Below are 21,150 nucleotides of genomic sequence, written 5' to 3'. Positions count from 1 at the left end.
ACAAACTGCCCCCCCCCCACTTTTTTTTTTTTTTTTGGAGGGAGTGCGTCTTACGGAGCAAAAAATACAGTAGCTGGCTAGGAAGAGAGAAGTGGGCCATTTCATTTTTGCAAATAATTTAGTGACTTTGTTTCTGCTAGAAACATTTCTATGAGTTTTCTCAGGGTATGTTTATCTGTTGCTGGATACCCAATGTCATGTAGACTAGGATGCAGGAGATCTAGGTTCAAATTTTTGGATAGCCATGGAACTCACTGAAAGCAGGGGCAGAACTGGTTTCCTGCCCCTTTTCCCTGCCTATTTTTGTTCGTACGTCAAAGCTCCGTCCACAAGTCGAAGCAAAATTTTGTGGCCGGAGCTGTTCGTAAGTCAAAATGTTCGTAAGTAGGGGCTTTTGTAAGTCGAGGTGCCACTGTATCTGGCTGCAGATCCAGAGGTTGGGAGTTCAATTCCCTGCTATGTCTCCCAGGAGTAGAGCCTGCCTGTGTGGCCTTGGGCAAGCTGCACAGCTCTAGAGTGTTGCCAGAAAGAGGGAAAATAAATCACTTCTGTGTACTGTATGCCTAGAAAACCTTGGGAAGGGTCATCATAAGTCAGAATTGGCTTGACAGCATACCTGTATATCTGTGGAAAAAATGTTAGTTATTAAAAACACTTATGAGAATAATCAATCAAAATAAAAACAAGGTTCCAAAACTTAGAGCATTTGCATTTTTATTAATTTTAGTTACTAATTATGTCATGGAAGACTGTGTTTGATCACTTTGGTGTGATTGAAGTAAGCTATTTTGAGGCTTGGAGACATCAGGCTAAATCCAACATTGCAAGAGGAGACTTCTGCTCAGGCCGTGAGAATTTCCTTTCCCCATTGTAGCCCCTCATACATCCTCTTGTTCTGCAAAGGATCCCCAGTCTGTCATAGCAGGTTTGGGGAGCATGTGGGGAGCATGGGCAAGGGGAGGAGAATTTAATATGCCAACAGTGTTTATTCTGCTAGCAGAACACAGTTGGATGCAATCGCGTCTATATGGAAGACTTTGAGGGAAAGGAAAAGCTAGTGGTCAGAACTGCCCTTTGCTAAGGGAAGATTCTCCCCTGTTGTTGATTTTGGCTGCTGCTTTTCTTGCATTATTTAGCTAATTAGACACTGAATAGACTTTGCTCCTACCTAAGACACTTATTTCTTAGTGACCTAAATCTTTTGTTATCTACAGCAGCATTGGTGAAGTGGCTCTATTTTTAGCAGTTACTTTGACTCTAGACTGAGTCACTGCTCACGGAAGTGATGCTTTCACACCTTGTTTCATCAGTTTTCATTGCTTTGTAAAATGTCTTTGGTTGAGGGAATTTTTGTTATCAAATTAGCTACAGTAGTTTACCATGAGATGAATTAGAAGCTTTTTAGGCTGAAAGCTTGTCCTCTTAACCCAAAAGTTCAGCTTGTAATTCCAGGAGGATAAAAGAGCCTAGTGGGTTCCTTTCTTTAGTGAGGGAAAGTGTGTTTGGCAGCTGCTCTATGTTCCAAGATAGCTTGTTGTCTGGACAGAAAAATCCTAGCTCATGTAGTTCATGTTCCAGAACTCATAATAGCTGCTGATGGTAATTCTTAGTGCAGTTTCTTTTAAGAAATTGACCTGCTCACACAACTGAACAGTGTTAATTTTAGAGCAAAAGAAGTACAGTATAAGAGACAGATAAGGACCGTCCTATCAGTATTATTTACATGTACTGTACATATCTTGCATCTGGAGTTTTAAAAGTTTTAAGGGATTCCAGGGCAGGACCTTCTGACAATGATTCAGATTAATGCCCAAGGTGAATGTAACTATGTTCTAAACAAGAGTACCATAATATAGCATTAATTACTCTTAAATTATGATGCACTGGCAAAGTACAATTATAGTGAACTGCTTCAAAGAGTTTATAGAGGTAAATAGGGAAAATAATGAACTTAAACAGAGAATGGAATACAGATTACTGTAGTCATATTCAGTCTTATGTGAATACACATTTCAACTATTGTCTTGCTAAGTAGGGGGAAATGCCCTTGCTTATTGGCTTTATCATTATATTGTCCTTGTGTTGTGTATGTTTTGTATTGTCAAGTCAGCAAGTTGATACATAAATTACTACGGCTTATCCATGTGAATCAGTTATTTTAATAAATGTTCTTATAGACAAGTGGGAGCTTGAGGAAAAACAGTGCTACTACCTTTGTAAGGAATAGAATAATCACAGTTATGTGGGAAAATGAAGTTGTCAATTGATAGCTGCCTCACAGTACAGTTTCAGATCAGATAGTGGCATCTGTGATTTTTCTCTGGTCTTCCTGATATGTCAGGCTTTTCATGAAGCAAGCTTAATTTCTGTTGTGGAGTCATTCATCAGCTAAATGAGATTACATTCCTGTGAGAAGCAATTCAAGGGCCTCAAGAGGAGATGTTTCATTGGACTTCAGGCATTCTTGCTTTAAATGCATTCTGGTTACACATGACATATTGCTGATTATAGATTCATGAGACATTTTACTGTTACTGCTTTAATCTATTTTCATATCCCTGAGCGTTTTAATATGTGAAGCTCGTCTTCAGAGCCTATGCCATTGACCTTAATTTGCAAATACCCTGAGATGACAAGCTGTCATCTGCTCATAGCATTAAAAAAATTATTAAAGTGAAGGATAGGTCCTTAAGATAGAGTTGGGCTCCTGTTACTCTGAGAGTAATGTAGTTTTTGAAGTGGTAGCCATGTTGGTCTGTGCAAGCATATTGGACAAGAAACAAAGGAAAAACAAAAAGACAAAAACATAAGCTTTAAAAGAAAAGAACTGAATATCAAACAGGGGTCTTACAGCATCACCCAGTGTGAAATGCCACATTGACACACACACACACACACAATTTGCAACTTGTGTCTATTAACCAACCACCATCTCATGTTGTAGTTATGTATAAATATTTTCCATGCAGTCTCCCTCTTATGTCTGAGGAAGTAGACTGTGTCCATGAAAGCTCACATTAAAATATAGCAGTTAGTCTTTAAGGTGTGTTTTGTTTCTTATATGATATTTGAATAATGTGTTAAGTTGTTGGTGTGAGTATCCACCACCATCTTTTAAGTTATGAAGAAAGAAAGGTGAGGCCTCCATTAAAAAGAAAAAAGGTAAACAATGTTGCCTGTTCTTGTTGGAGCATCTTTCTTGAACTGTTTAGAAACCAGTTTGAAAACAACAACACAGGTTGGCCAAAATCTTGCTGCTTAGAGTAGAACCAGTGAATCAATAAGGACTTGTTGAGTCAAGTGCTGCATACAGTAGGTTCAGTTAATTAAAATGGGCCTACTCTAATTGTAACTTACTATGCTAAAATAAGTCACAGTTAGAGTAGGCCCATTTGAATCTGTGGAACTAATGGAGTAGTTGACTCAACAAATTGCCATTGATTCAGTAGGCCTATTGTAGTGTGATTTGCTACCCTAAGCAACAAGATTTTGGCCGTCACATTTGTATTCTGCCTTATTTCCAACAGAGAACTACGGTACATATATAACTCTGTGAGGTAAATTAAATGAGAGTTAGGAACTGGCCAAGTTCCCCCAGGAAGGTTCATGGCTCTGTGGGAATGAACTTGGATTTCACCAGTCCTACACTGGGACTTGAGCGATTATAGATAAACTCATTTTCTGGATTGTGAGCAGACTTATCGTGGGAATGGCTAAAGTTGGTGCTGCTCTAGTAATGTTGTGTGAATAAATATTTCAGGACCAGAATACCCTTGAATAGGAATCTGTGTCCTACTGTATCCTAAGTTTCAGTTTTCTAAGTTCAAATGTGCATATGGTTGTTTGTATGCCATACAATATACCATCAGAGATGAAGTACCACAGACAAAGTTTTCAAGCTAAATTGAACATCCTACAATTTGGAAATCCTATGTGAGGTATCTAAGAATTTTTGTGAGAAGACCTCTGCGCATAAAAAGCTCCTAGTGGAGGAGAGACGGGGACATTTATTATTATCGTTTGTTAATAACTCCTTCCCTGTGAGCCCACTGTTGCTTCCATGAAGTAAGGTGTTCAGAAGGGACACTAGATCAAAGAATGTAGGCATGCCACTACACATACAAAATAATGTTGCATCAGGAGGCAAAGATATTTGCACATTTCTCTTTTCTCCAAAAATGGCACAGAAGATTCAATTTAGTTTTCAAGCTAAATTGAACATCCTACAATTTGGAAATCCTATGTGAGGTATCTAAGAATTTTTGTGAGAAGACCTCTGCGCATAAAAAGCTCCTAGTGGAGGAGAGACGGGGACATTTATTATTATCGTTTGTTAATAACTCCTTCCCTGTGAGCCCACTGTTGCTTCCATGAAGTAAGGTGTTCAGAAGGGACACTAGATCAAAGAATGTAGGCATGCCACTACACATACAAAATAATGTTGCATCAGGAGGCAAAGATATTTGCACATTTCTCTTTTCTCCAAAAATGGCACAGAAGATTGAAGTTGGAGATGGTTTAATATACAGTTGATAGAATTCATATGCCAAAAAGAGTTGTTACATCATTTACATTGCAGTAGGGATACTTGAGGGTACATTTTTCAACAGTTTGGTGCAGTCTTACCTTACATTCATCCCTTGCTGATGAACAAAGCAATAGAATGTAAAGCAGCTAGTATGTATCTATCAAACCAGCTCTTAGTGAAAATTGGAGATAAAGTGTGCTTCAACTGAAATATCTTTTTGTGCGAATAAGTCCAAGAAAAAAAATCCTCTGCAGTATTTTGAGTAAACTTACAAGGTAGGAAAAGAAGATATGTTGGGAACAGTATTATGGGACAAATAGGCTATAATTCATGAGTAGAGGCATTAGAAATTGGGTCATAAAGATTGTATTTTCCCCTCTGCAAACAAAATATTCTTCCTTGTATTTGAATTTTTTCTTTCTTTCTTCTACCACTTCTTCCTTTTAGTCTCCCATGTTTGATGGTAAAGTACCCCACTGGCACCACTTTTCTTGTTTCTGGAAGCGAGCTCGACTGGTGTCCCACTCTGATATAGATGGCTTCTCGGAACTGCGTTGGGAAGATCAAGAGAAAATTAAAAAATCCATAGAAAGTGGTGGTGTTAGCACAGGTAAGGCAAATTGCTAGTGACAGTCAAAAAGGAGAAGCACTGCTGTGTGAGCGTAGATAAATTACTAGGGGCTGGGTTATGTTCACAAGCCTTGTAGTGCTGTAATTAAAACCAGCTTAAAACATTGCTACATGTGGTTAGGAGGCCTTTAGAATACACTTGCTCATACTGTACAACTGTTCTACAAAATAGACCTCATGGTTAAGGCTGTAATTCCATTCACCACACTTCTCCAGTATCGTACCTCCTGGTTTTGCTGTACTGTAATCCCTATATTTCCCTAGTCAGCACAGCCAGGACAGTACAGTATGTGGAGGCAGTAGGGCAGAAAACACTGCTATTTATAAACAGTTGAGAGTATTAGTGAATTTGGTGGAATTCCATAGGATTGTACTGTTAAAGTATTCACCCTCTACATTGATCTAGTACATTGTTTCAGCACCACAATATCATTATGACTGCTTGTGCTGGTGTAAAGACATATGGTACAGAAGAATACTTGAGAGAAGGCATGTTGTGTACAACCAAAGGGTTGCGTGCTGTTCACTATCGCCATCCATTTGCCTATAGGCAGGACATATGCACAGTACTAGCTTTCTGTTTAGGTTCCCCAGTAACAGCACTTGGATACATTTTTCATCAGTGATGATACATATCCATCATGATCGGTAGCCACTGATGGCCCTGTATGCCATGAATTTGGCTAATTAACTGTGAAAACTCCTGGCCCTTCCATGGAAATTCACCAGTGCATTTTACAAGTGAATTCAAGGGTTTAGCTGTACGACCTGTGAAGGCTTGTTTTTTTCTCCTTAAATTTTCTACCATTCAATGGATCTCTGATGTGAAATTTCAAAAGAATACCTACTGTCTCCACACTGCGTATAATTTTGTCATATCTCCACTTAACTTGCCTTTTTTGGAAACTAAAAAGCCTAGCATATTGTAACATTTCTTCACAAGAGAGTTGCTTCAACCCTTTAAGCATTGTTTGCCCTATAGTGTAAACTTTGAACAAGATGATTCTAACATAATTGTTACGGTGATCTCTTGCAAACTTTTATAACTAGATGTTCTGCGGGGGAGAGATTTATTAGATGCAGCTATGTTCCTCTCCCTTTCTCAGACATGGCCACTAAATAGGGTTCTAAACTAGACTGTTTCATCAGACTGTTGTAAGAAAGCAATTCAATTCTATTTTATTCATGGTTAGCCATTTGAAATGGTGGCAGTGATGCTGATGCTGAAAATAGTAGTGCCTAAGCTGGGAAGGTGTGGTTAAATCTGTTCCATGTACAGTGGTGCCCCGCTTGACGACGATAATCTGTTCCAGGAAAATCGCTGTTAAGCGAAATCGTCGTCAAGTGAAAAAAAAACCCCATTGGAATGCATTGAAAACCAGTTAATGCGTCCCAATGGGGAAGTACCTCATTGTCCAGTGAAGATCGCCCATAGAGAACCGCTGATCAGCTGTTTAAAATCGCTGTCTTCCGAAGCAGGGGTCCGGAAAACAGCCATTTTGCGAAGGGAAGGAAGCCATTTTATGAAGGGAAGCCATTTTGCGGAGCCGGAAAATTGTTTTGTGAACAAATGTTCGCAAAGCAGGCACCTAATCGATGTCAAGTGGAAAAAACCCCATAGGAACCATTGTTAACTCATCATAAAGCGATTTTGTCGTCTAATGGTGTGGCAACCCCAGACCTACTGGAGTATCCCACCCTATAGTTATGCTGCCACCAACCATTCCCTATAAGGAGTCACACAGACCAGGAATGGATTTTTATAAATTAAAGAACAAGGTTTATTGAAACAACAAACAGGGTAAATAAAAGAATCAGGTAAATAGGATACTGTAACGTGGCATAGTCCTAATCACACACATACAACAGCTTGGTTCCCACGGAACACCTTAAGGTAACGCACAGATCCTGAACCTATCAGTTCTGGCTACCTAAATAGAAACCTGAACCTATCAGGTATGTACTAACTGACAAACAGTTGTACCCAGTCTGACACACAGACTCCCACTCCTCTTCTCCACACAAGCTCCAAATATATATACAGTACAGCTCCTCCTCCCTGATGTCCCGCCTTCCACTCCCCATAGGATGGAACTTTCCCTCCAAACCCATGACAGACAGGTACCATCAGTGCTGTATGTGACAAATGGGGTCATTGTCAAGCGGGGCATCACCATACCCTGTATCTTTTTTCTCTTTCCTTGAAGCTTTGTAACTCCATACATTGGAGCAGAACTTGGAAATAATGTCTTCTTTTTTCTAGGCAAAGGTGGTGACCAAGAAGGAGGTGGCAAAAATGAGAAGAGTTTAAATGATTTTGCAGCAGAATATGCAAAGTCGAACAGAAGTACTTGCAAAGGCTGTGAACAGAAGATAGAAAAGGTAGACAGATAATAAAATAGTGTGTTTGTAACATATATTAAATACAGCACTGTTAATGTACAAATATAGTACTCTTAATGTACGTATTCAATAACTCAGTGCCATTACAACTTTCCATCTAGGGGAGCTTCTTATCTTTCATAAAGTTTACAGATTTAATGCAGGAATTTAAGCATGAATTTCCCCTGCGCTCCAGGTTCAGATTCCATCATGCTTTTCACAGAAGCACTCAAATATTGTGTTAAGTGAATGGCTCTTACATCTCATTCATCAGTTGTCATACTAAAGTATGTATTTATAACATGTCAATGAATTCTGACATTTGATTCAAATTTTTGCCTGCTTTAGGAAAAGAGCAATTGTACCTTCTCTTGCTACTCCCAATGTATCTGGAACTGTACCAACAATCGGCAGAACTGTATGGGGAGGGGGCTTATTTAGATAGTAGTGCTTGGTGGTTATTCAAAACTCCAGATACAGAGAAAACCAACCTTTAGCTTTGCCTTTTCTCTCATATACTATGTTGCATGCTTGACATAGTATATATGTGTCTGAGAAAAGCAAGGCAATGTGTCTGCACGCATAGGTGTGGATACGCTTTTATGCATGCGGATAATAGTACAATCTATGGCTATGAACCCTGGTATGTGCTGGAGGTATGAACTTGGATCAAGTATATTCAGTTTTTTCCTTCTAAAATAGTTTCAGGCTGTAACGAGATTTTTTTGTTTGTTTTTTTGTTTTAATTAATATTGTTTTTGGGCTTGCCTGGCTTTCTGTCAGTTACTGATGGAATTTATTGGAATTATGGAGCTTGCTTATTAGGACTAGGTTTGTGAATCTGGATGGTTTTTGGTCCCACATCTTTCTACAGGGTTTTCTGCCTTTCCTCCCCTCAGAATGCTAGCCAGCAGAATGTCTACAGTTTCTTCCCCTGAATGACTGCTTAGAGTAGGCTATGCAGAAATCAATACCGTTCTCCACCTGATTCCTTATTGGAACCTCTTATCAATTTCAACCTCTTACACTGAGTACTACAGCCATTTGAAACTGAAAAGTGTATACAGGACTGAAACCGAGAAGAGCTACATCCCCTATACCAGTGGTTCTTAACCTTTGTTACTCGGATGTTTTTGAACTGCAACTCCCAGAAACCCCAGCCAGCACAGTTGGTGGTGAAGGCTTCTGGGAGTTGCAGTCCAAAACTCCTGAGTAACCCAAGGTTAAGAACCAGTGCCCTATACAACTGATGCAACCATGTGAATCTGACCACCATACAATCCTGAAACTGACAAGGGCAGCAAAAGAGTTCAAAATCCTGAGGAGGATGATACTGCAGGGAAGCAGTGCAGGACTATGAAACTTAATCCTGTACAGTACTTAAAATTGATGAAAAACAGGCTCAACATTTCTCCCATTTGCTGCTCGGGAAAATATCTCACTCTCTACCCTGGCCTGGCAAAATGTAAAAAATAACTGAGAGCAACAAAATTGCTATTCCTTAATGTGAATTTCTAAGTATCTTTAAACACTAAAATAGCCAGTGTTTTGCTTTTAATTGAAAAAATAATAATTTCCTTTAAGAGAATTCCTGCATTGAGCGGGGGATTGGACTCAGTGGCCTTAGACGCCGCTTCCAACTTCATTATTCATGATTCTATGAAAAATGCCCAATTGGTAGTTTGAAAAACGTTCAGCTTGGGATTCAGGGTTATATATTTGCAGGATATTATGACCCAATTCCTTTGCTGGGGCAAGCTCTTTCAGAAGAAAATGTGGGATACGATCCCCAATTTGAAACACCATTTCTAAAATACCAGAATAAAAATGTTTTGGGAACCACTGACTTAAGTCATCACAAACTATGTGTGTTTTTTAAAAGAAGAATAAGATTGAATTGATGCATAAATGCCCTTCCTAATATGATAATTCAGACACATTGCAAGGTGTTATTTATTTTAATCTCCTCTCCAGGGTCAAATTAGAATTTCAAAGAAAATGGTGCATCCTGAAAAGCCCCAGCTGGGGATGATAGACAACTGGTATCACCCAGCATGCTTCATCAGCCGCAGAGCAGCTCTGGGGTTTCTTGCTACCTTCAGTGCTTCTCAGCTCTTAGGCTTTGGGCTCCTGAGCGCAGAAGATAAGGAGACTCTGAAGAAGCAGCTGCCTGCTCTTAAAAATGAGGGGTATGTTGAATATGGCCAAAGAAGGCATATCTCACACTATGTTGCAGTACTAGTTAAGTCTACTAAACTCTTCTAAATCACTGATGCCAGAATGTATTTCTTTAATAGAAAAAGAGGTCTATTGCTTTCTCCTCCCATCTGAAGAAGAGATATTCAGGGAGTTGTCATGGCTCATAGCTGGGATACTGGCTGTCGGTTCTCTAGACGGTGGCAGTGCTTTCAGGCTGTCTGTGGCAAGTAAAGTTGACTTGAGAGGCAGGTTGCTCAGGCTGCGGAGCTGGCCCCTTGGCTTTGTACACTTCTTGTATTAGCTGATCCTACTGGGTTGGCTGTCTTCAAGTTGGCACTTCAGGGCAGGGGAGAGTTGGCAGGCAATGTAAGAGAATACTTGGGCTCTTCTATGCTTCCTGCCGAGACTTTTGGTACCTAAATGTATCTTATTGGTACAGGAGTAAAAATACAACTTAGTTTGAAGCCAGATTTGTGCAACATGCATTTTTTTTCTCAAACCAGAATGATCTCAGAATTATAAGAATTTGGTTTGTTGGCAGGAATTAATAATACCTTTTTCCATTGGCGGGAGTGTGCTGGGAGCTGCAAAAAGGCCCTGGGGACTACATATGAACTATAGGCTGCAAGTTGCCCACTCTTGATTTAAACTCTGGGCATTGAAGAAATACACACATCTGTGGGAAGAAATTCTTCTGTCAATTGCTGTAGTTAAAAGAAAGTAAATCAGATTAAAGTTGAGGGATATTATTAGAAGATAAATCAGAGCACAACCACAAGTGTGAAGCTTAGGAACATACTCAATGAGATCACTAATGTGTCAAAACTGTGTGGTTTGCACTCTATGAATGTAGTGTACGAGCTTTGCTTCTGCTCTGGGGCTGCGATGTCAAACAAATTTACTCTGTGCTATCCTCTGCTAGGAAAGCCAAGGCTATATCATGTCTCTGCTGATCAGCTGTTGCTGCTTATGCAGAGAGGTCCAGTTTTCATGCTTTTGCCTTTGTGTCCATCTGTTTGAGGCCTGTGTTTTGATTTGCTCAGGGCAGCCTCCGAATGAAGTTGGATAAACAATTTCATTCAGCATCTCTACCTGATCAGAGATTTGACCAGGGTTAATTTTTTTAAAAAAAGATTTGTTGATATGGAAATGTTCCCTCTTCTAGACCCTTTTTCTTTTTTCAGAAGGAGAGACATTTTCTAATAGTCCTTCTGCATGCCATAAAATATTTGTAAAATTACCCAGTGTTTGTAGGCCAAGTCTCTATGAAACAAAACACAAGAATCGCAGTGGAAAATAATGTGGCTAAATGGAAGTGTTCAAACAGCCTGCACTGTCATTTTGTTGCTGGTTTGAAATCTCTCCTGTTATTTACTTTTGCCCAGACAGCCATTCAAAACCTACACAGCGCTATTAGAATAAATCAGCAGTTTATGTAAGATGCAGATCTTTCTCTCCAGGATTAAATGAGGCACTGAGACAAATCGCTTGGTCTTAGTTCACCTACTTTTTCCTCTGGTCTACAAATGCAGTTGTGGGGGGAGGTGTGTCCACTCTGTTATTGACCACCTTAGGATGTTGCATCCTAATGAGATGTTTGATGGCCATAGCCCGTTTGGCAACTGTTCACAAGTGCTGAGGGAATAGTTTTGATTAGAGATGGGAAATTTGTATTCGTTGCCCTGGGGGAGATAAATATAAGACTCGCCAGCAAAGGTGGCTGGCCCCAGAACCAGGCATCCACTTGCCACTCACAATGTGATTCACACAGCCAGTGTCATCAAAAGCACACTAGTATCAAATGTGCTACCCCGCCTCCCTACTTTGCTAGCTACTCCGGCGAAGGGGTGGGATGATGAGCCTTCCCACTCAGCTGTTTAGTGGGCAGCCAAGCAAGGAGGTGGGGCAGTGCCAGCTGGGCTACTGCCACGATTTGGTCTGCTTTTGATAATGCCAGCCACGTGGTGAGTGGTAAGTTTACACCCGATTTTGGGGGGAAGGTCCAGTCGTGCCAGCCACCTGTTCTAGCGAGCTTCATATTTTCTCCCCTAGGAGATCAATACGAAACTCCCATGTCCAGTTTTGATTTTAGCAATAGGCAGTACTGTAGTTAATAGTCTTCATGCCATTGACTACTGGTAGAAGAGTTGTATCTCATCAGAGTAAATTATAAAATTATTCATATCTATATTATTTATTTAAAATATTTTTTACTCAACTTCCTCCTTAAAAAGGGCCCAAGATGGCTTACAGAATTGAAAGCTAAAAAAATTAAGTATATAAATACTAAAAAGGATCAAACAGTGCCACACTAAAATACATCAAATAAAAGCAGTACCCAAAAAACATTCATTTAAAACCCCATTCAGATAGCCAGTCATTAAGAGAAAGCTTCCCTGAAGAGAAAGGTCTTTGCCTGCTTGCACAAGGACAGCAAAGCCCTGCTTCAAATTGTTCAGGGAATTGTATTTGCAATCTTAAAGAGCTCCGTCCATTGTGCTGGCAAGGATATGGGAATAGTTCTGAGATTTGTGTAGATAGGAAACTTTCCTGTTCTTGCCCTTCTTATGTTTTGGATAAATCCCACAGAGCATTGGCTGCTTTGGGCAGGGCTGGAGGCATTGTAAGTCACAACACTTCGAGGGCCAGAAGTTTTCCCCACCCCCACTGTGGTGTAGAAATGAATAGAAAGAAAGGGCAAGAATTAACATGAGGTTGCGAATGAAAAAAACCTTGTGCTGACTATCATTTATTATAAACTGAAATCATTCGGTATTTATAAATGCCTTTTTTTCCAGAAAGAGAAAAGGGGATGAGATGGATGCCAATGTGATTTCAAAAAAGAAACCGAAAAAAGAGAAAGAAAAACAGTCCAAACAGGAGAAGCTGCTCAAGGTGTGTTTTGCAAGTGGCCAATCAGTTTATTATACTTCCTTCTGTTAAGAGAAATTTCCAGAGCAATGTATAAGCTTAGACTAATGCTGAATATTGTTTTCTTCTGTGTTGTCCTTGACTGGAATCTAGTTTACCATCCCAGTGTGTTTGCAGCAACTTGTGAGGCCTGTAGTGTGTCCCATCCTTCTAAGGTTCGGGTTGTGAATACACAAGACAGGGCTTTCTCTGTACCAGCACCCAGATTGATTGATGCCTTTTCAAGAGAAATCAGACTGATTTTATCTTTGTTGAACTTCCAGGAATTGGTCAGATATGTATTTTTTTGAAATATGTAATCAAGGTTTTTATATATTTTATTGTATGTTGTTTAATGGGTCCTTGTGGTCAGAAAAATAATAAATATTGTTAGCAAAAAATGTAAAATGAAATTAAAGGAGTTCATAATTGTTTTAGTGGAAAACAGATTGTTTATAAAGAAGTCCCATCCAAAAGCTGCTAGTTTATGTTAGGCCTCCATTGCCTGAAAGCATGTTTCCTGTGGCAGGGGAAAAAGTGTTTTCCCCAAGTGTAAAATCTAAGTAGTGTTCAAACATAAGAGGTTAAAGGATGTTCTGACTCTTCAGTTTAGGATTCTGGGCTCAGAGCTAAGGTTTTGAAAAGCATGATAAAGAAATTATTTCTTTATGGCTTCTATCTATTCCCAGAATTGGGTGCTGGATTATATAATTATATATAATTATTATAATTCTTGGATTAGGCCTTTTCAAAATGTACTCCTGCTGCTGCTGGCAGACTTGTGAAATAGGTAAGGACACTGGGTTGGATGGGTGATGTATATCCGCTGATAAGAACCTAAGAGGAACTCTGCTGAATGAAATCAAAGGTGTCCTTTGTCCACCATCCTGTTTCACACAGTTGCAGGCCAGATATGTGTGGGAAGTCCACAAGAAGGATGTGCGTGCAGCAGGCCCATTCCACTATTGTTCCCTAACGTCTGTTTTTATTCAGAGAGATGGTGTCTATGATCCAATGGTATGGCCTTTGTAGCTAAATAATATCAGTGGCCTCCATGAAGTTGTCAACTTCCCTTTTAATTGGTATCCATCTAATGATTATTAATTCCATAATTCAGAAATCATGGGATATGAACACCCTCCCTCATGGAAGCCTGCACATCTACACATCAGGTGTTGAAAGACAATCCAAGCTCACTGGCTAAAATTGAGAAGTTAGTTCCCATATTTCCACCTTCCACTGGAAGTCACTGCACAGTTTTATCTTATACATATTTGTGTATTAGATTTTGTGCATTAGGCTACATTTGAAGCTTGTCTCATATGGGAATGTTGGAGAGATGGCAAATGTGTGTGGTGGGGATTAGCCATATTCTTTCTCCCCTCTCCATAATGAGATGAATCAGGAGAAAGGAACTGGTAGATCTAGCCCATTCACTTACTTTCACGATAGCTGTATGTAAAAAAAATCCATATCATTATGCCAGAACTATATAACTTGTTACTAAACTTTGACAGAGACCCATATATGTTTCTTGGTGTGTAACTCATGGACTTGACGTTGTCTCATGTATCTCTATTCTGTCTTATAGATGTGTAAAATAACATCTTGTATATCCAAAAGGCAGAGTTATTAACAAAACCATTTTTAAGCAGCTAACATTGCTCTGACATTTTCTTAAATAGTTCCACTAGGGAAATCTTGGCTGTGTTGTTTTTCATCTACAGGAACAGACAGAATTGATTTGGCACATCAAAGATGAGTTAAAGAAAGCCTGTTCCACCAATGATCTGAAAGAGCTCCTCATAGCCAACAAGCAGGAAGTTCCTTCTGGGGAATCTGCTGTGAGTTGCCGCTCTCTCTCTAATATTCTATGTTTGCATCTTCAAGTATTCATACTGCTTACAAATAAAATACAAATTACAGTGACATGACCAAGTGAAAGCCTACTCTAGTAGCTGTGGCTTACATCTGCAAATAGTGAAATTTATTATTACAGTGGTGCCTCGCTTAACGAGCGCCTCGCTGAGCGATGAAATCGCTCAACGAGGCGCTCTGGGCCATCGCTGGAGCATTCGCTCAGCGATGGCCCCTATGGGGATTTTTCGCTTTGCGATATTCGCTAAGCGATTCGCTTAGCGAATATCGCATAACGAAGTGGGGGAGAACAGCTGATCGGCGGTTCCAAAATGGCCACCGGAAGGTCCGCGGCGCATTTTCGCGCCCTGCCCTCGCTTACCGAGGGCGCGAAAATGGCAGCGCTATGGCAGAACCTCGCTTAACGGTGAGTTTTCAAGCCATAGGAACGCATTGAACTTCGTTCAATGCGTTTCTATGGCTTTTTAAATTCCGTTTAGCGATGTTTCGCTATAGCGAAGGTTAATCCGGAACGGATTAACCTCGCTATGCGAGGCACCACTATACTCTGTTTTAGTTAAAACCTAGTCAATGGCCATGCTAGCTGGGGGATTCTGGGAGTCGTAATCCAAGATGTGATGTTTTTGACCTTTGCTTATCTGTGGATCATTGTAGAACAGAATGAGGTCCAAAGATGCCTAGGACTTGGAGTAGGTTATTCCTTGCTATTGGGCTACAATTCCCAGAATGGTCTAAGAATTCCAATTGCAACCCACAAACACAAATTTGCAGACCTTTAGATTTTGCCCGCTAGAGAAGGGCTTGCGAGTCATCCATCTCCAGTGCTGCCATGCTTCCATCATTGGCTCCTTCAGCCTTTGCATTCTGTTGTTAATTAGAAAGAAAGAAAGCTCCTGCTTCCGGAGAGTTGGTAGTTCTTCAGGAGGCCACCCTCTGTAGAGCCTAAAGGCAACAAGACTATGATTCTCAGTGTCCTCCACATCCAGAAAGGCCTGGTTGGTCAGCCACACCAACATTTCTGTATATCAAACAGTAATGCCAGGCCCTCCTTTGTCATTAAGCACCCTCAGAAGGAGGAGAAACCAGTGGTGGGAGCGCAACAATATATTTTTTTTCTGGGCTGCAACTCCTAGAATTCTGCCTGAGGAATTCTTGAAGAATTCTTGGAGTTGTAGTCCAAACACACGAAAGAGCTCACCTGTACTTGGGATATCTGTGGCTTCAGTGAATATTTTGCATGCTGTGGTGCCATTAAGACACCTTGTTTTGTTTGACTCCTGTTGGCCTTCCATTGCTATAGATCGTGGACCGTGTTGCAGATGGGATGGCCTTTGGGGCCCTTCTGCCTTGTGAGGAGTGCAAAGGGCAGTTTGTATTCAAGGGTGATGCTTACTACTGCACTGGGGACATCACAGCTTGGACCAAGTGTGTTGCCAAGACACAGACTCCCAACAGAAAAGAGTGGGTAATCCCTAAGGTAGGTAGTACAACATGTGTTACCACCTTTTTATTATTCAAAATGGATAAAGTGCTTGCAAAAGTTCATGGGTAGCTGGAGCAGGGAAATCACATTTTTAGAAAAGACAGCCCCTTTTAATGTTTGCTACTGCCCTCTCCCTTTTCAGCACCCTTTCTCCACAAGATGGCCTTGTCCAATATACTCAACAACTCAACCCCACCAACATACACATCCCTGCCAGTACTGCTCAGAAATGTGATCTGCTCTCCTCCCCTCACCATCTAATAAAAATACATTAGAATCTGAAGAAAATGGACTGGTATTTAACCATTTTCAGGATAAGCAGGTCCATGTTTTTGTCTTTTGATTCAGGTTACCTATAGGGGTTACCTCCCACACCTGGGAGGAGGCAACCCCTGTTCTTGTCTGTTCTTAGGCTCTGGTAAGGAGGACCTCATAGGAAGGTGTGGTATGTCAAAGGAAAGGCCCTTCTTGGTTTTTGCACTCAGATTATGAAATACATTATTCAGTGATATTTGTTTAGCCCTCTGCTTTCTGTCCCATATATCTAGGGCTAAACCATTTGCTCAACCTACATGGTGTGCTGTGCCTTGGTGCATCTTAAATATGTTGTAAACTGTTGAAAGTATTTCTTTAAGGCAAGGAGTTAGGTAAATCTTAGAAAAGTTTCTTTATGAACTGTGAGTTCCAAACCAACATGGTACAAATTCAAGAACGGGTGATGCGTTTATTGGACCTCTAAAGAAACAAACAAACAAAAACAGCGAGCTTTCTGTGATAATTCATCTTCAGGCTGTGCACCAAGATCTTGTGGATGGTTCCAAAGTTATATGCTTTTATCAAAGTCGGAAAGTCTCATGGCCATTGGTAAGGCCAGGTTTATTATAGAACCAAAGTGTCATTTCCTAAACCAGCATGGGAAATTCTGAGACTTGCAGCCCAGAAAAGGAACTTTTTGAGACCTTCTTGTTACAATCCTGCCCGTGATAGGTAAGGATAGTGCTTTCTCTTTTTGTAGCAAAACATTTCACCCTCATCCAATCCTGGTATTCAGGATGTGGATAGGTGTAATCCATTTTCATCTCTTCTGGAGACTAGGTAGCTGTAGTCCTCCGAATGAAGGATCTTACTGTAAAAGAGATTAGCTCTGGACTGACTTCAGCTTTATGGGATCTGTCTGTCTATCTCTATTTCAGCAAGACCTAAAGATCCATCAAACAGACTTAAGTGCAAAATGTAATGGCTGCAGTATAAAATGGCAGAGTTAGTAATCTCCTGCACTCCCTCTTTCCTCTCTGAGGTTGTATGTACAAATACAACTCAACATCTGATATACCAATCAGGAATTCCAGTGTAAAACCAAAAGAGGTCAGCAAAGATAGTCAAAGGAACCAACCAGAATTTGGAAATGGTCCTTTGGGATTACAGTTCCCAGAATTCCCAGTTTCCCATTGGCTGCGCATTCTGGGTGGCTGTGGAAATTGTAGTCCAGAAAAGTAGCTTTTTAAAACCTCTGCAGTGAAAGTGAAAAACAAACATGGAGAAATAATTAGTACCGTCAGCTGTGGCAGCCAGCTCATTTTATTTTCACTGTAGCTTGCTGTCACTAAACTATCAGAAGTCAGAATCCTTTTATGTCGGACTTCAAATAATTCAGATTTAGTATTAGGTCTTTACTTAATTCCTCCTGGTTCCTGCTGTATATATAACTCAGTTTTCTTAGTAATAAATGTATTATTTATTCTTCTTTGACTCTCTTTGTCTGTGTCTTATTTTTCAATTACAGTATTCTATGGGCTTTCTTAACTCTTTGCTAATATTTAGCCGCCCCGAATAGACATGGTCTAGAGAGGCGGGGTATAAATTTAATAAATAAATAAATAAATAAATATTTCTTTCGTACATTCTTTCACAATTTAGGCATTCCGAGAAATTACATATTTGAAGAAATTCAAGTTTAAGAGGCAGGATAGAGCATTCCCTCCAGAAGTGGCTTCGACAAACTCAGCACTTCCTCCAAAAGTATCTGCTCCTATTACAGAGAATTCAGCTGCTCCACCAGGTAAATAAGGCCCACAGGCCAGTGCTTGTACTAAAGAGGTAATGCTCTAATGAAAGAAAAACATACCATATGAATTTTCCCCTTGCAATTGAAGTCTTTCTCTACTTGGAAAAAAAGTTATTTTTCAGAAGATCAACTTCAGATTATAAATTCTTCTCCTCTTTCCTCCCAAAATAAAACTCCAAGTGACTTACTCTGCAGCAAATCTGAAATACAGTATATATCTTCCTGGTATAAACTAGTTGTGTTTTGCAACATCATGCTGTACTAAAGTAAGTCACAGTTAGAGTAGACCATTTAAATCAATGGAACTTACGGAGGAGGTGACATTTCAACTTTTCATTGATTCAGTGGGTTTACTGTTATAAATATTAATTAAACTTTCTTAGCCACAATGTGATCATTTTCAAATGGCCCTTCCTTGTCTTTTCATGTTATGGGGTGAGTACCCATGATTCCTATTGCCCTGAACCAAGTTGAGTTATTAACCCCTTATTGGAGTCTTTCAGGGAGAGGTGAAAATCCTTTTCTGCTATACAAGGAGAGCTGTGCTAAAAATATTGTACATATATTCCTGATAATTCAGTGAATAGCGATCACCATTTGGATGCAGGAGTGTTTCTCCCCTTGATGGGAGAGAGACACATCACTTTGGGCAGTAGCCTTGTGTGCTCCCCTATTCTGCAGAATAAAAGTCCTACATAGTCTTTGACACTTGACTCTCCGGTTTCGGGTGTAATTGGGCAGATCCCCAGGACTACACAACCAGATGTTTACAACACTGCTTTAGAGCTATTGTGACTGGGGTCATTTGAATGTGGTGGCACTTCCTCCTTTTGGGCAGGAAAAAACCAAGAGGCATTGTTGGAATGGTCAACAAATTTATGTAACTTAACATTAGGAGATTCAACTATCACTTCAATAGCATCAAAACAATTCAAACTCGGCAACTGTCCATACTAAGGTGGTAATAATTCAACTGGAGAACTTACAGAGTCTATTGTGGAACCAGTCCTAATCGCTCTCTGTCCGTGGGCTTCCTCAAGGGAGCGCTCCTCACGGCACAGATCGTGTCGCAGAGGGGTGCCAAGCCCAATCCCCCTCGCACGGTGGAGGATTGAATGTTGTATCGGGCCAGATCACCCTCCTCCAAGGACCTTGCCCTCTCGGGAAAACCACTACTGTCCATTCTTGTGTTTCAGTAATTGTCACCTTTTTCTCCTTAGGGTCTGGGTCAGGCAGTAGTCCTCCCACCTTTAATTTGGTAAAATCCTCCAACAGTTCACGCGCTCTTTTGCACACACACATGCAGAAACCTTTATTGGCATTACAGGGTACAGGGAGTACACAAGATAGTTACATTCCAATACCGGGTGGGGGGAAGGGTGAGGTTGGGATTATAGTAAGCTAGGTTCAGAGAGATTTACAGAGGGTTTAGGGTAGGGGGAGGGGGGGAGGGGAGGTCCGACGCTCTTTTGCATTTGACCTCTCCTTTCTTCATTTCTTCCCGTGGCACTCTGAACACTCTTACTTTATTTTCCTCTCTTTTATCTTCCTCCCACATAGGTAAGGTTAACTCCTCCCCTTCCTTTCCCTTTCCTCCTTCCGCTAAACAAACTTCCACCTTTACTTCTTTCTCCTCTCTTTTATAATCAACACCTCTTTTTCCCTACTCATTCCCTCCTTTAGCCATTCTTTTATTTGAGTAGAAAGTGCACTCTCATCTCTCTCTACTCTCTATTTCTCCTTCACAGCTATTTACTATGTTGAGCAGCAGGATTTGAGCTAATAAATTCATCTCCTTTCTACAGTAGTTTCTTATTCTCTGTTCTAGGAGCAAGATTATACAATTATACCATCAATTTGCTTTTATTGTTTTGATTTGTATTTTCATTTTACAGTGGCCCAAGTCTTAATGTGAAGTACAATGTGATCCCTGTATCCACGGGGGATTGGTTCCAAGCCCCCCCCCGGTTAGTCAAAAGCACAGATTATAGCTAATAGTCTGTTGGACCTAGGACTCCCCACACCCCTATACCTGCCATTTTTATCTCAATGGGGTCTCTGTGAATAAGAAGGGCTAAATTGAAATCTCTCCTCCTTCATCAAGGTGCTCAAAATAACCATCTTTGTTTCTCTCACTCTCTTTCTCTCATATATATATATATATATATATATATATATATATATATATATATATATATATATATATATATATATATATATATATATATATATATACACACACACATATATATATACATATATACATATATACACACACACACACAAAATAACCATCTTTGTTGCTCTCACTCTCTTTCATATATATATATATATATATATATATATATATACACACACATATATACACATATATACACATATATACATATATATATATATATACACACATACACACACACACACACACTCTCTCAATGGCTCTGCAGATTTCTCTTCTTTGAAAACAATTAAGGATCCTTTTCCTTGTTTGTCCAGGAGTCTTGAGGAAAGGGCTAGTCTGGAGGCAGGAGGTGGAAAATCTCTCCCAGGAGGCAGTTTGGCTTGAGGTTTATACTCCTCATTCCAAATGTTTGACCCAAGTATGTCCAAGGGCATGACAGACAGCTGGAATAGTAGTGCACAACAGTTTTGTAATATATTTGCATCACTCAGCCCCATTTAAATTGTATCCAGTAGTATTTAAAATTATATTAACTGCTCTAAGTAATATTCAAACAATACATATGAAAACTATGCAAACTACATAATTCTTTGTTTATAGAGTGGATTGCAGGAGAGGGGTGTTTTAGCACTGATTTTATACGTAGTTGTGAGTCTTCTGTTTTTCTCTTTCTTTTATGTATGATCTGTTTAGTATATGTATTTGCATTTGTCCCAACAGATAAACCATTAAATAATATGAAAATTCTGATCCTTGGGAAATTGTCAAAAACCAAAGATGAAATCAAGTCTGCCATTGAAGAACTTGGGGGGAAGATGACAACTACTGTGAATAAAGCTGACCTGTGCATCAGCTCACAAAGTGAGTAAATTGTTTCTGGTGTTATAAGGAAA

The 21,150-nt window shown here is 40.0% G+C and overlaps 1 protein-coding gene across 1 annotated transcript in view; it reads left to right on the top strand.

Annotated features, from left to right (window-relative positions):
* The window catches only part of PARP1 (poly(ADP-ribose) polymerase 1), a 53,565-nt gene that overhangs the window by 6,465 nt on the left and 25,950 nt on the right, over window positions 1–21,150 (top strand). The window contains exons 2-9 of the mRNA XM_020786545.3: window positions 4,976–5,138; window positions 7,422–7,540; window positions 9,515–9,729; window positions 12,538–12,634; window positions 14,377–14,493; window positions 15,828–16,004; window positions 17,928–18,069; window positions 20,978–21,118. Coding sequence (XP_020642204.3) covers window positions 4,976–5,138; window positions 7,422–7,540; window positions 9,515–9,729; window positions 12,538–12,634; window positions 14,377–14,493; window positions 15,828–16,004; window positions 17,928–18,069; window positions 20,978–21,118 — 1,171 coding nt within the window. The remainder of the gene's footprint in view (window positions 1–4,975; window positions 5,139–7,421; window positions 7,541–9,514; window positions 9,730–12,537; window positions 12,635–14,376; window positions 14,494–15,827; window positions 16,005–17,927; window positions 18,070–20,977; window positions 21,119–21,150) is intronic.

This window comes from Pogona vitticeps, chromosome 1 (assembly GCF_051106095.1).
Source record: "Pogona vitticeps strain Pit_001003342236 chromosome 1, PviZW2.1, whole genome shotgun sequence".
NCBI classification, from domain to species: Eukaryota; Metazoa; Chordata; class Lepidosauria; order Squamata; family Agamidae; genus Pogona; species Pogona vitticeps.
The sequence above is the reverse complement of the archived record's forward strand: the minus strand, read 5'-3'. Positions and strand labels throughout refer to the sequence as shown.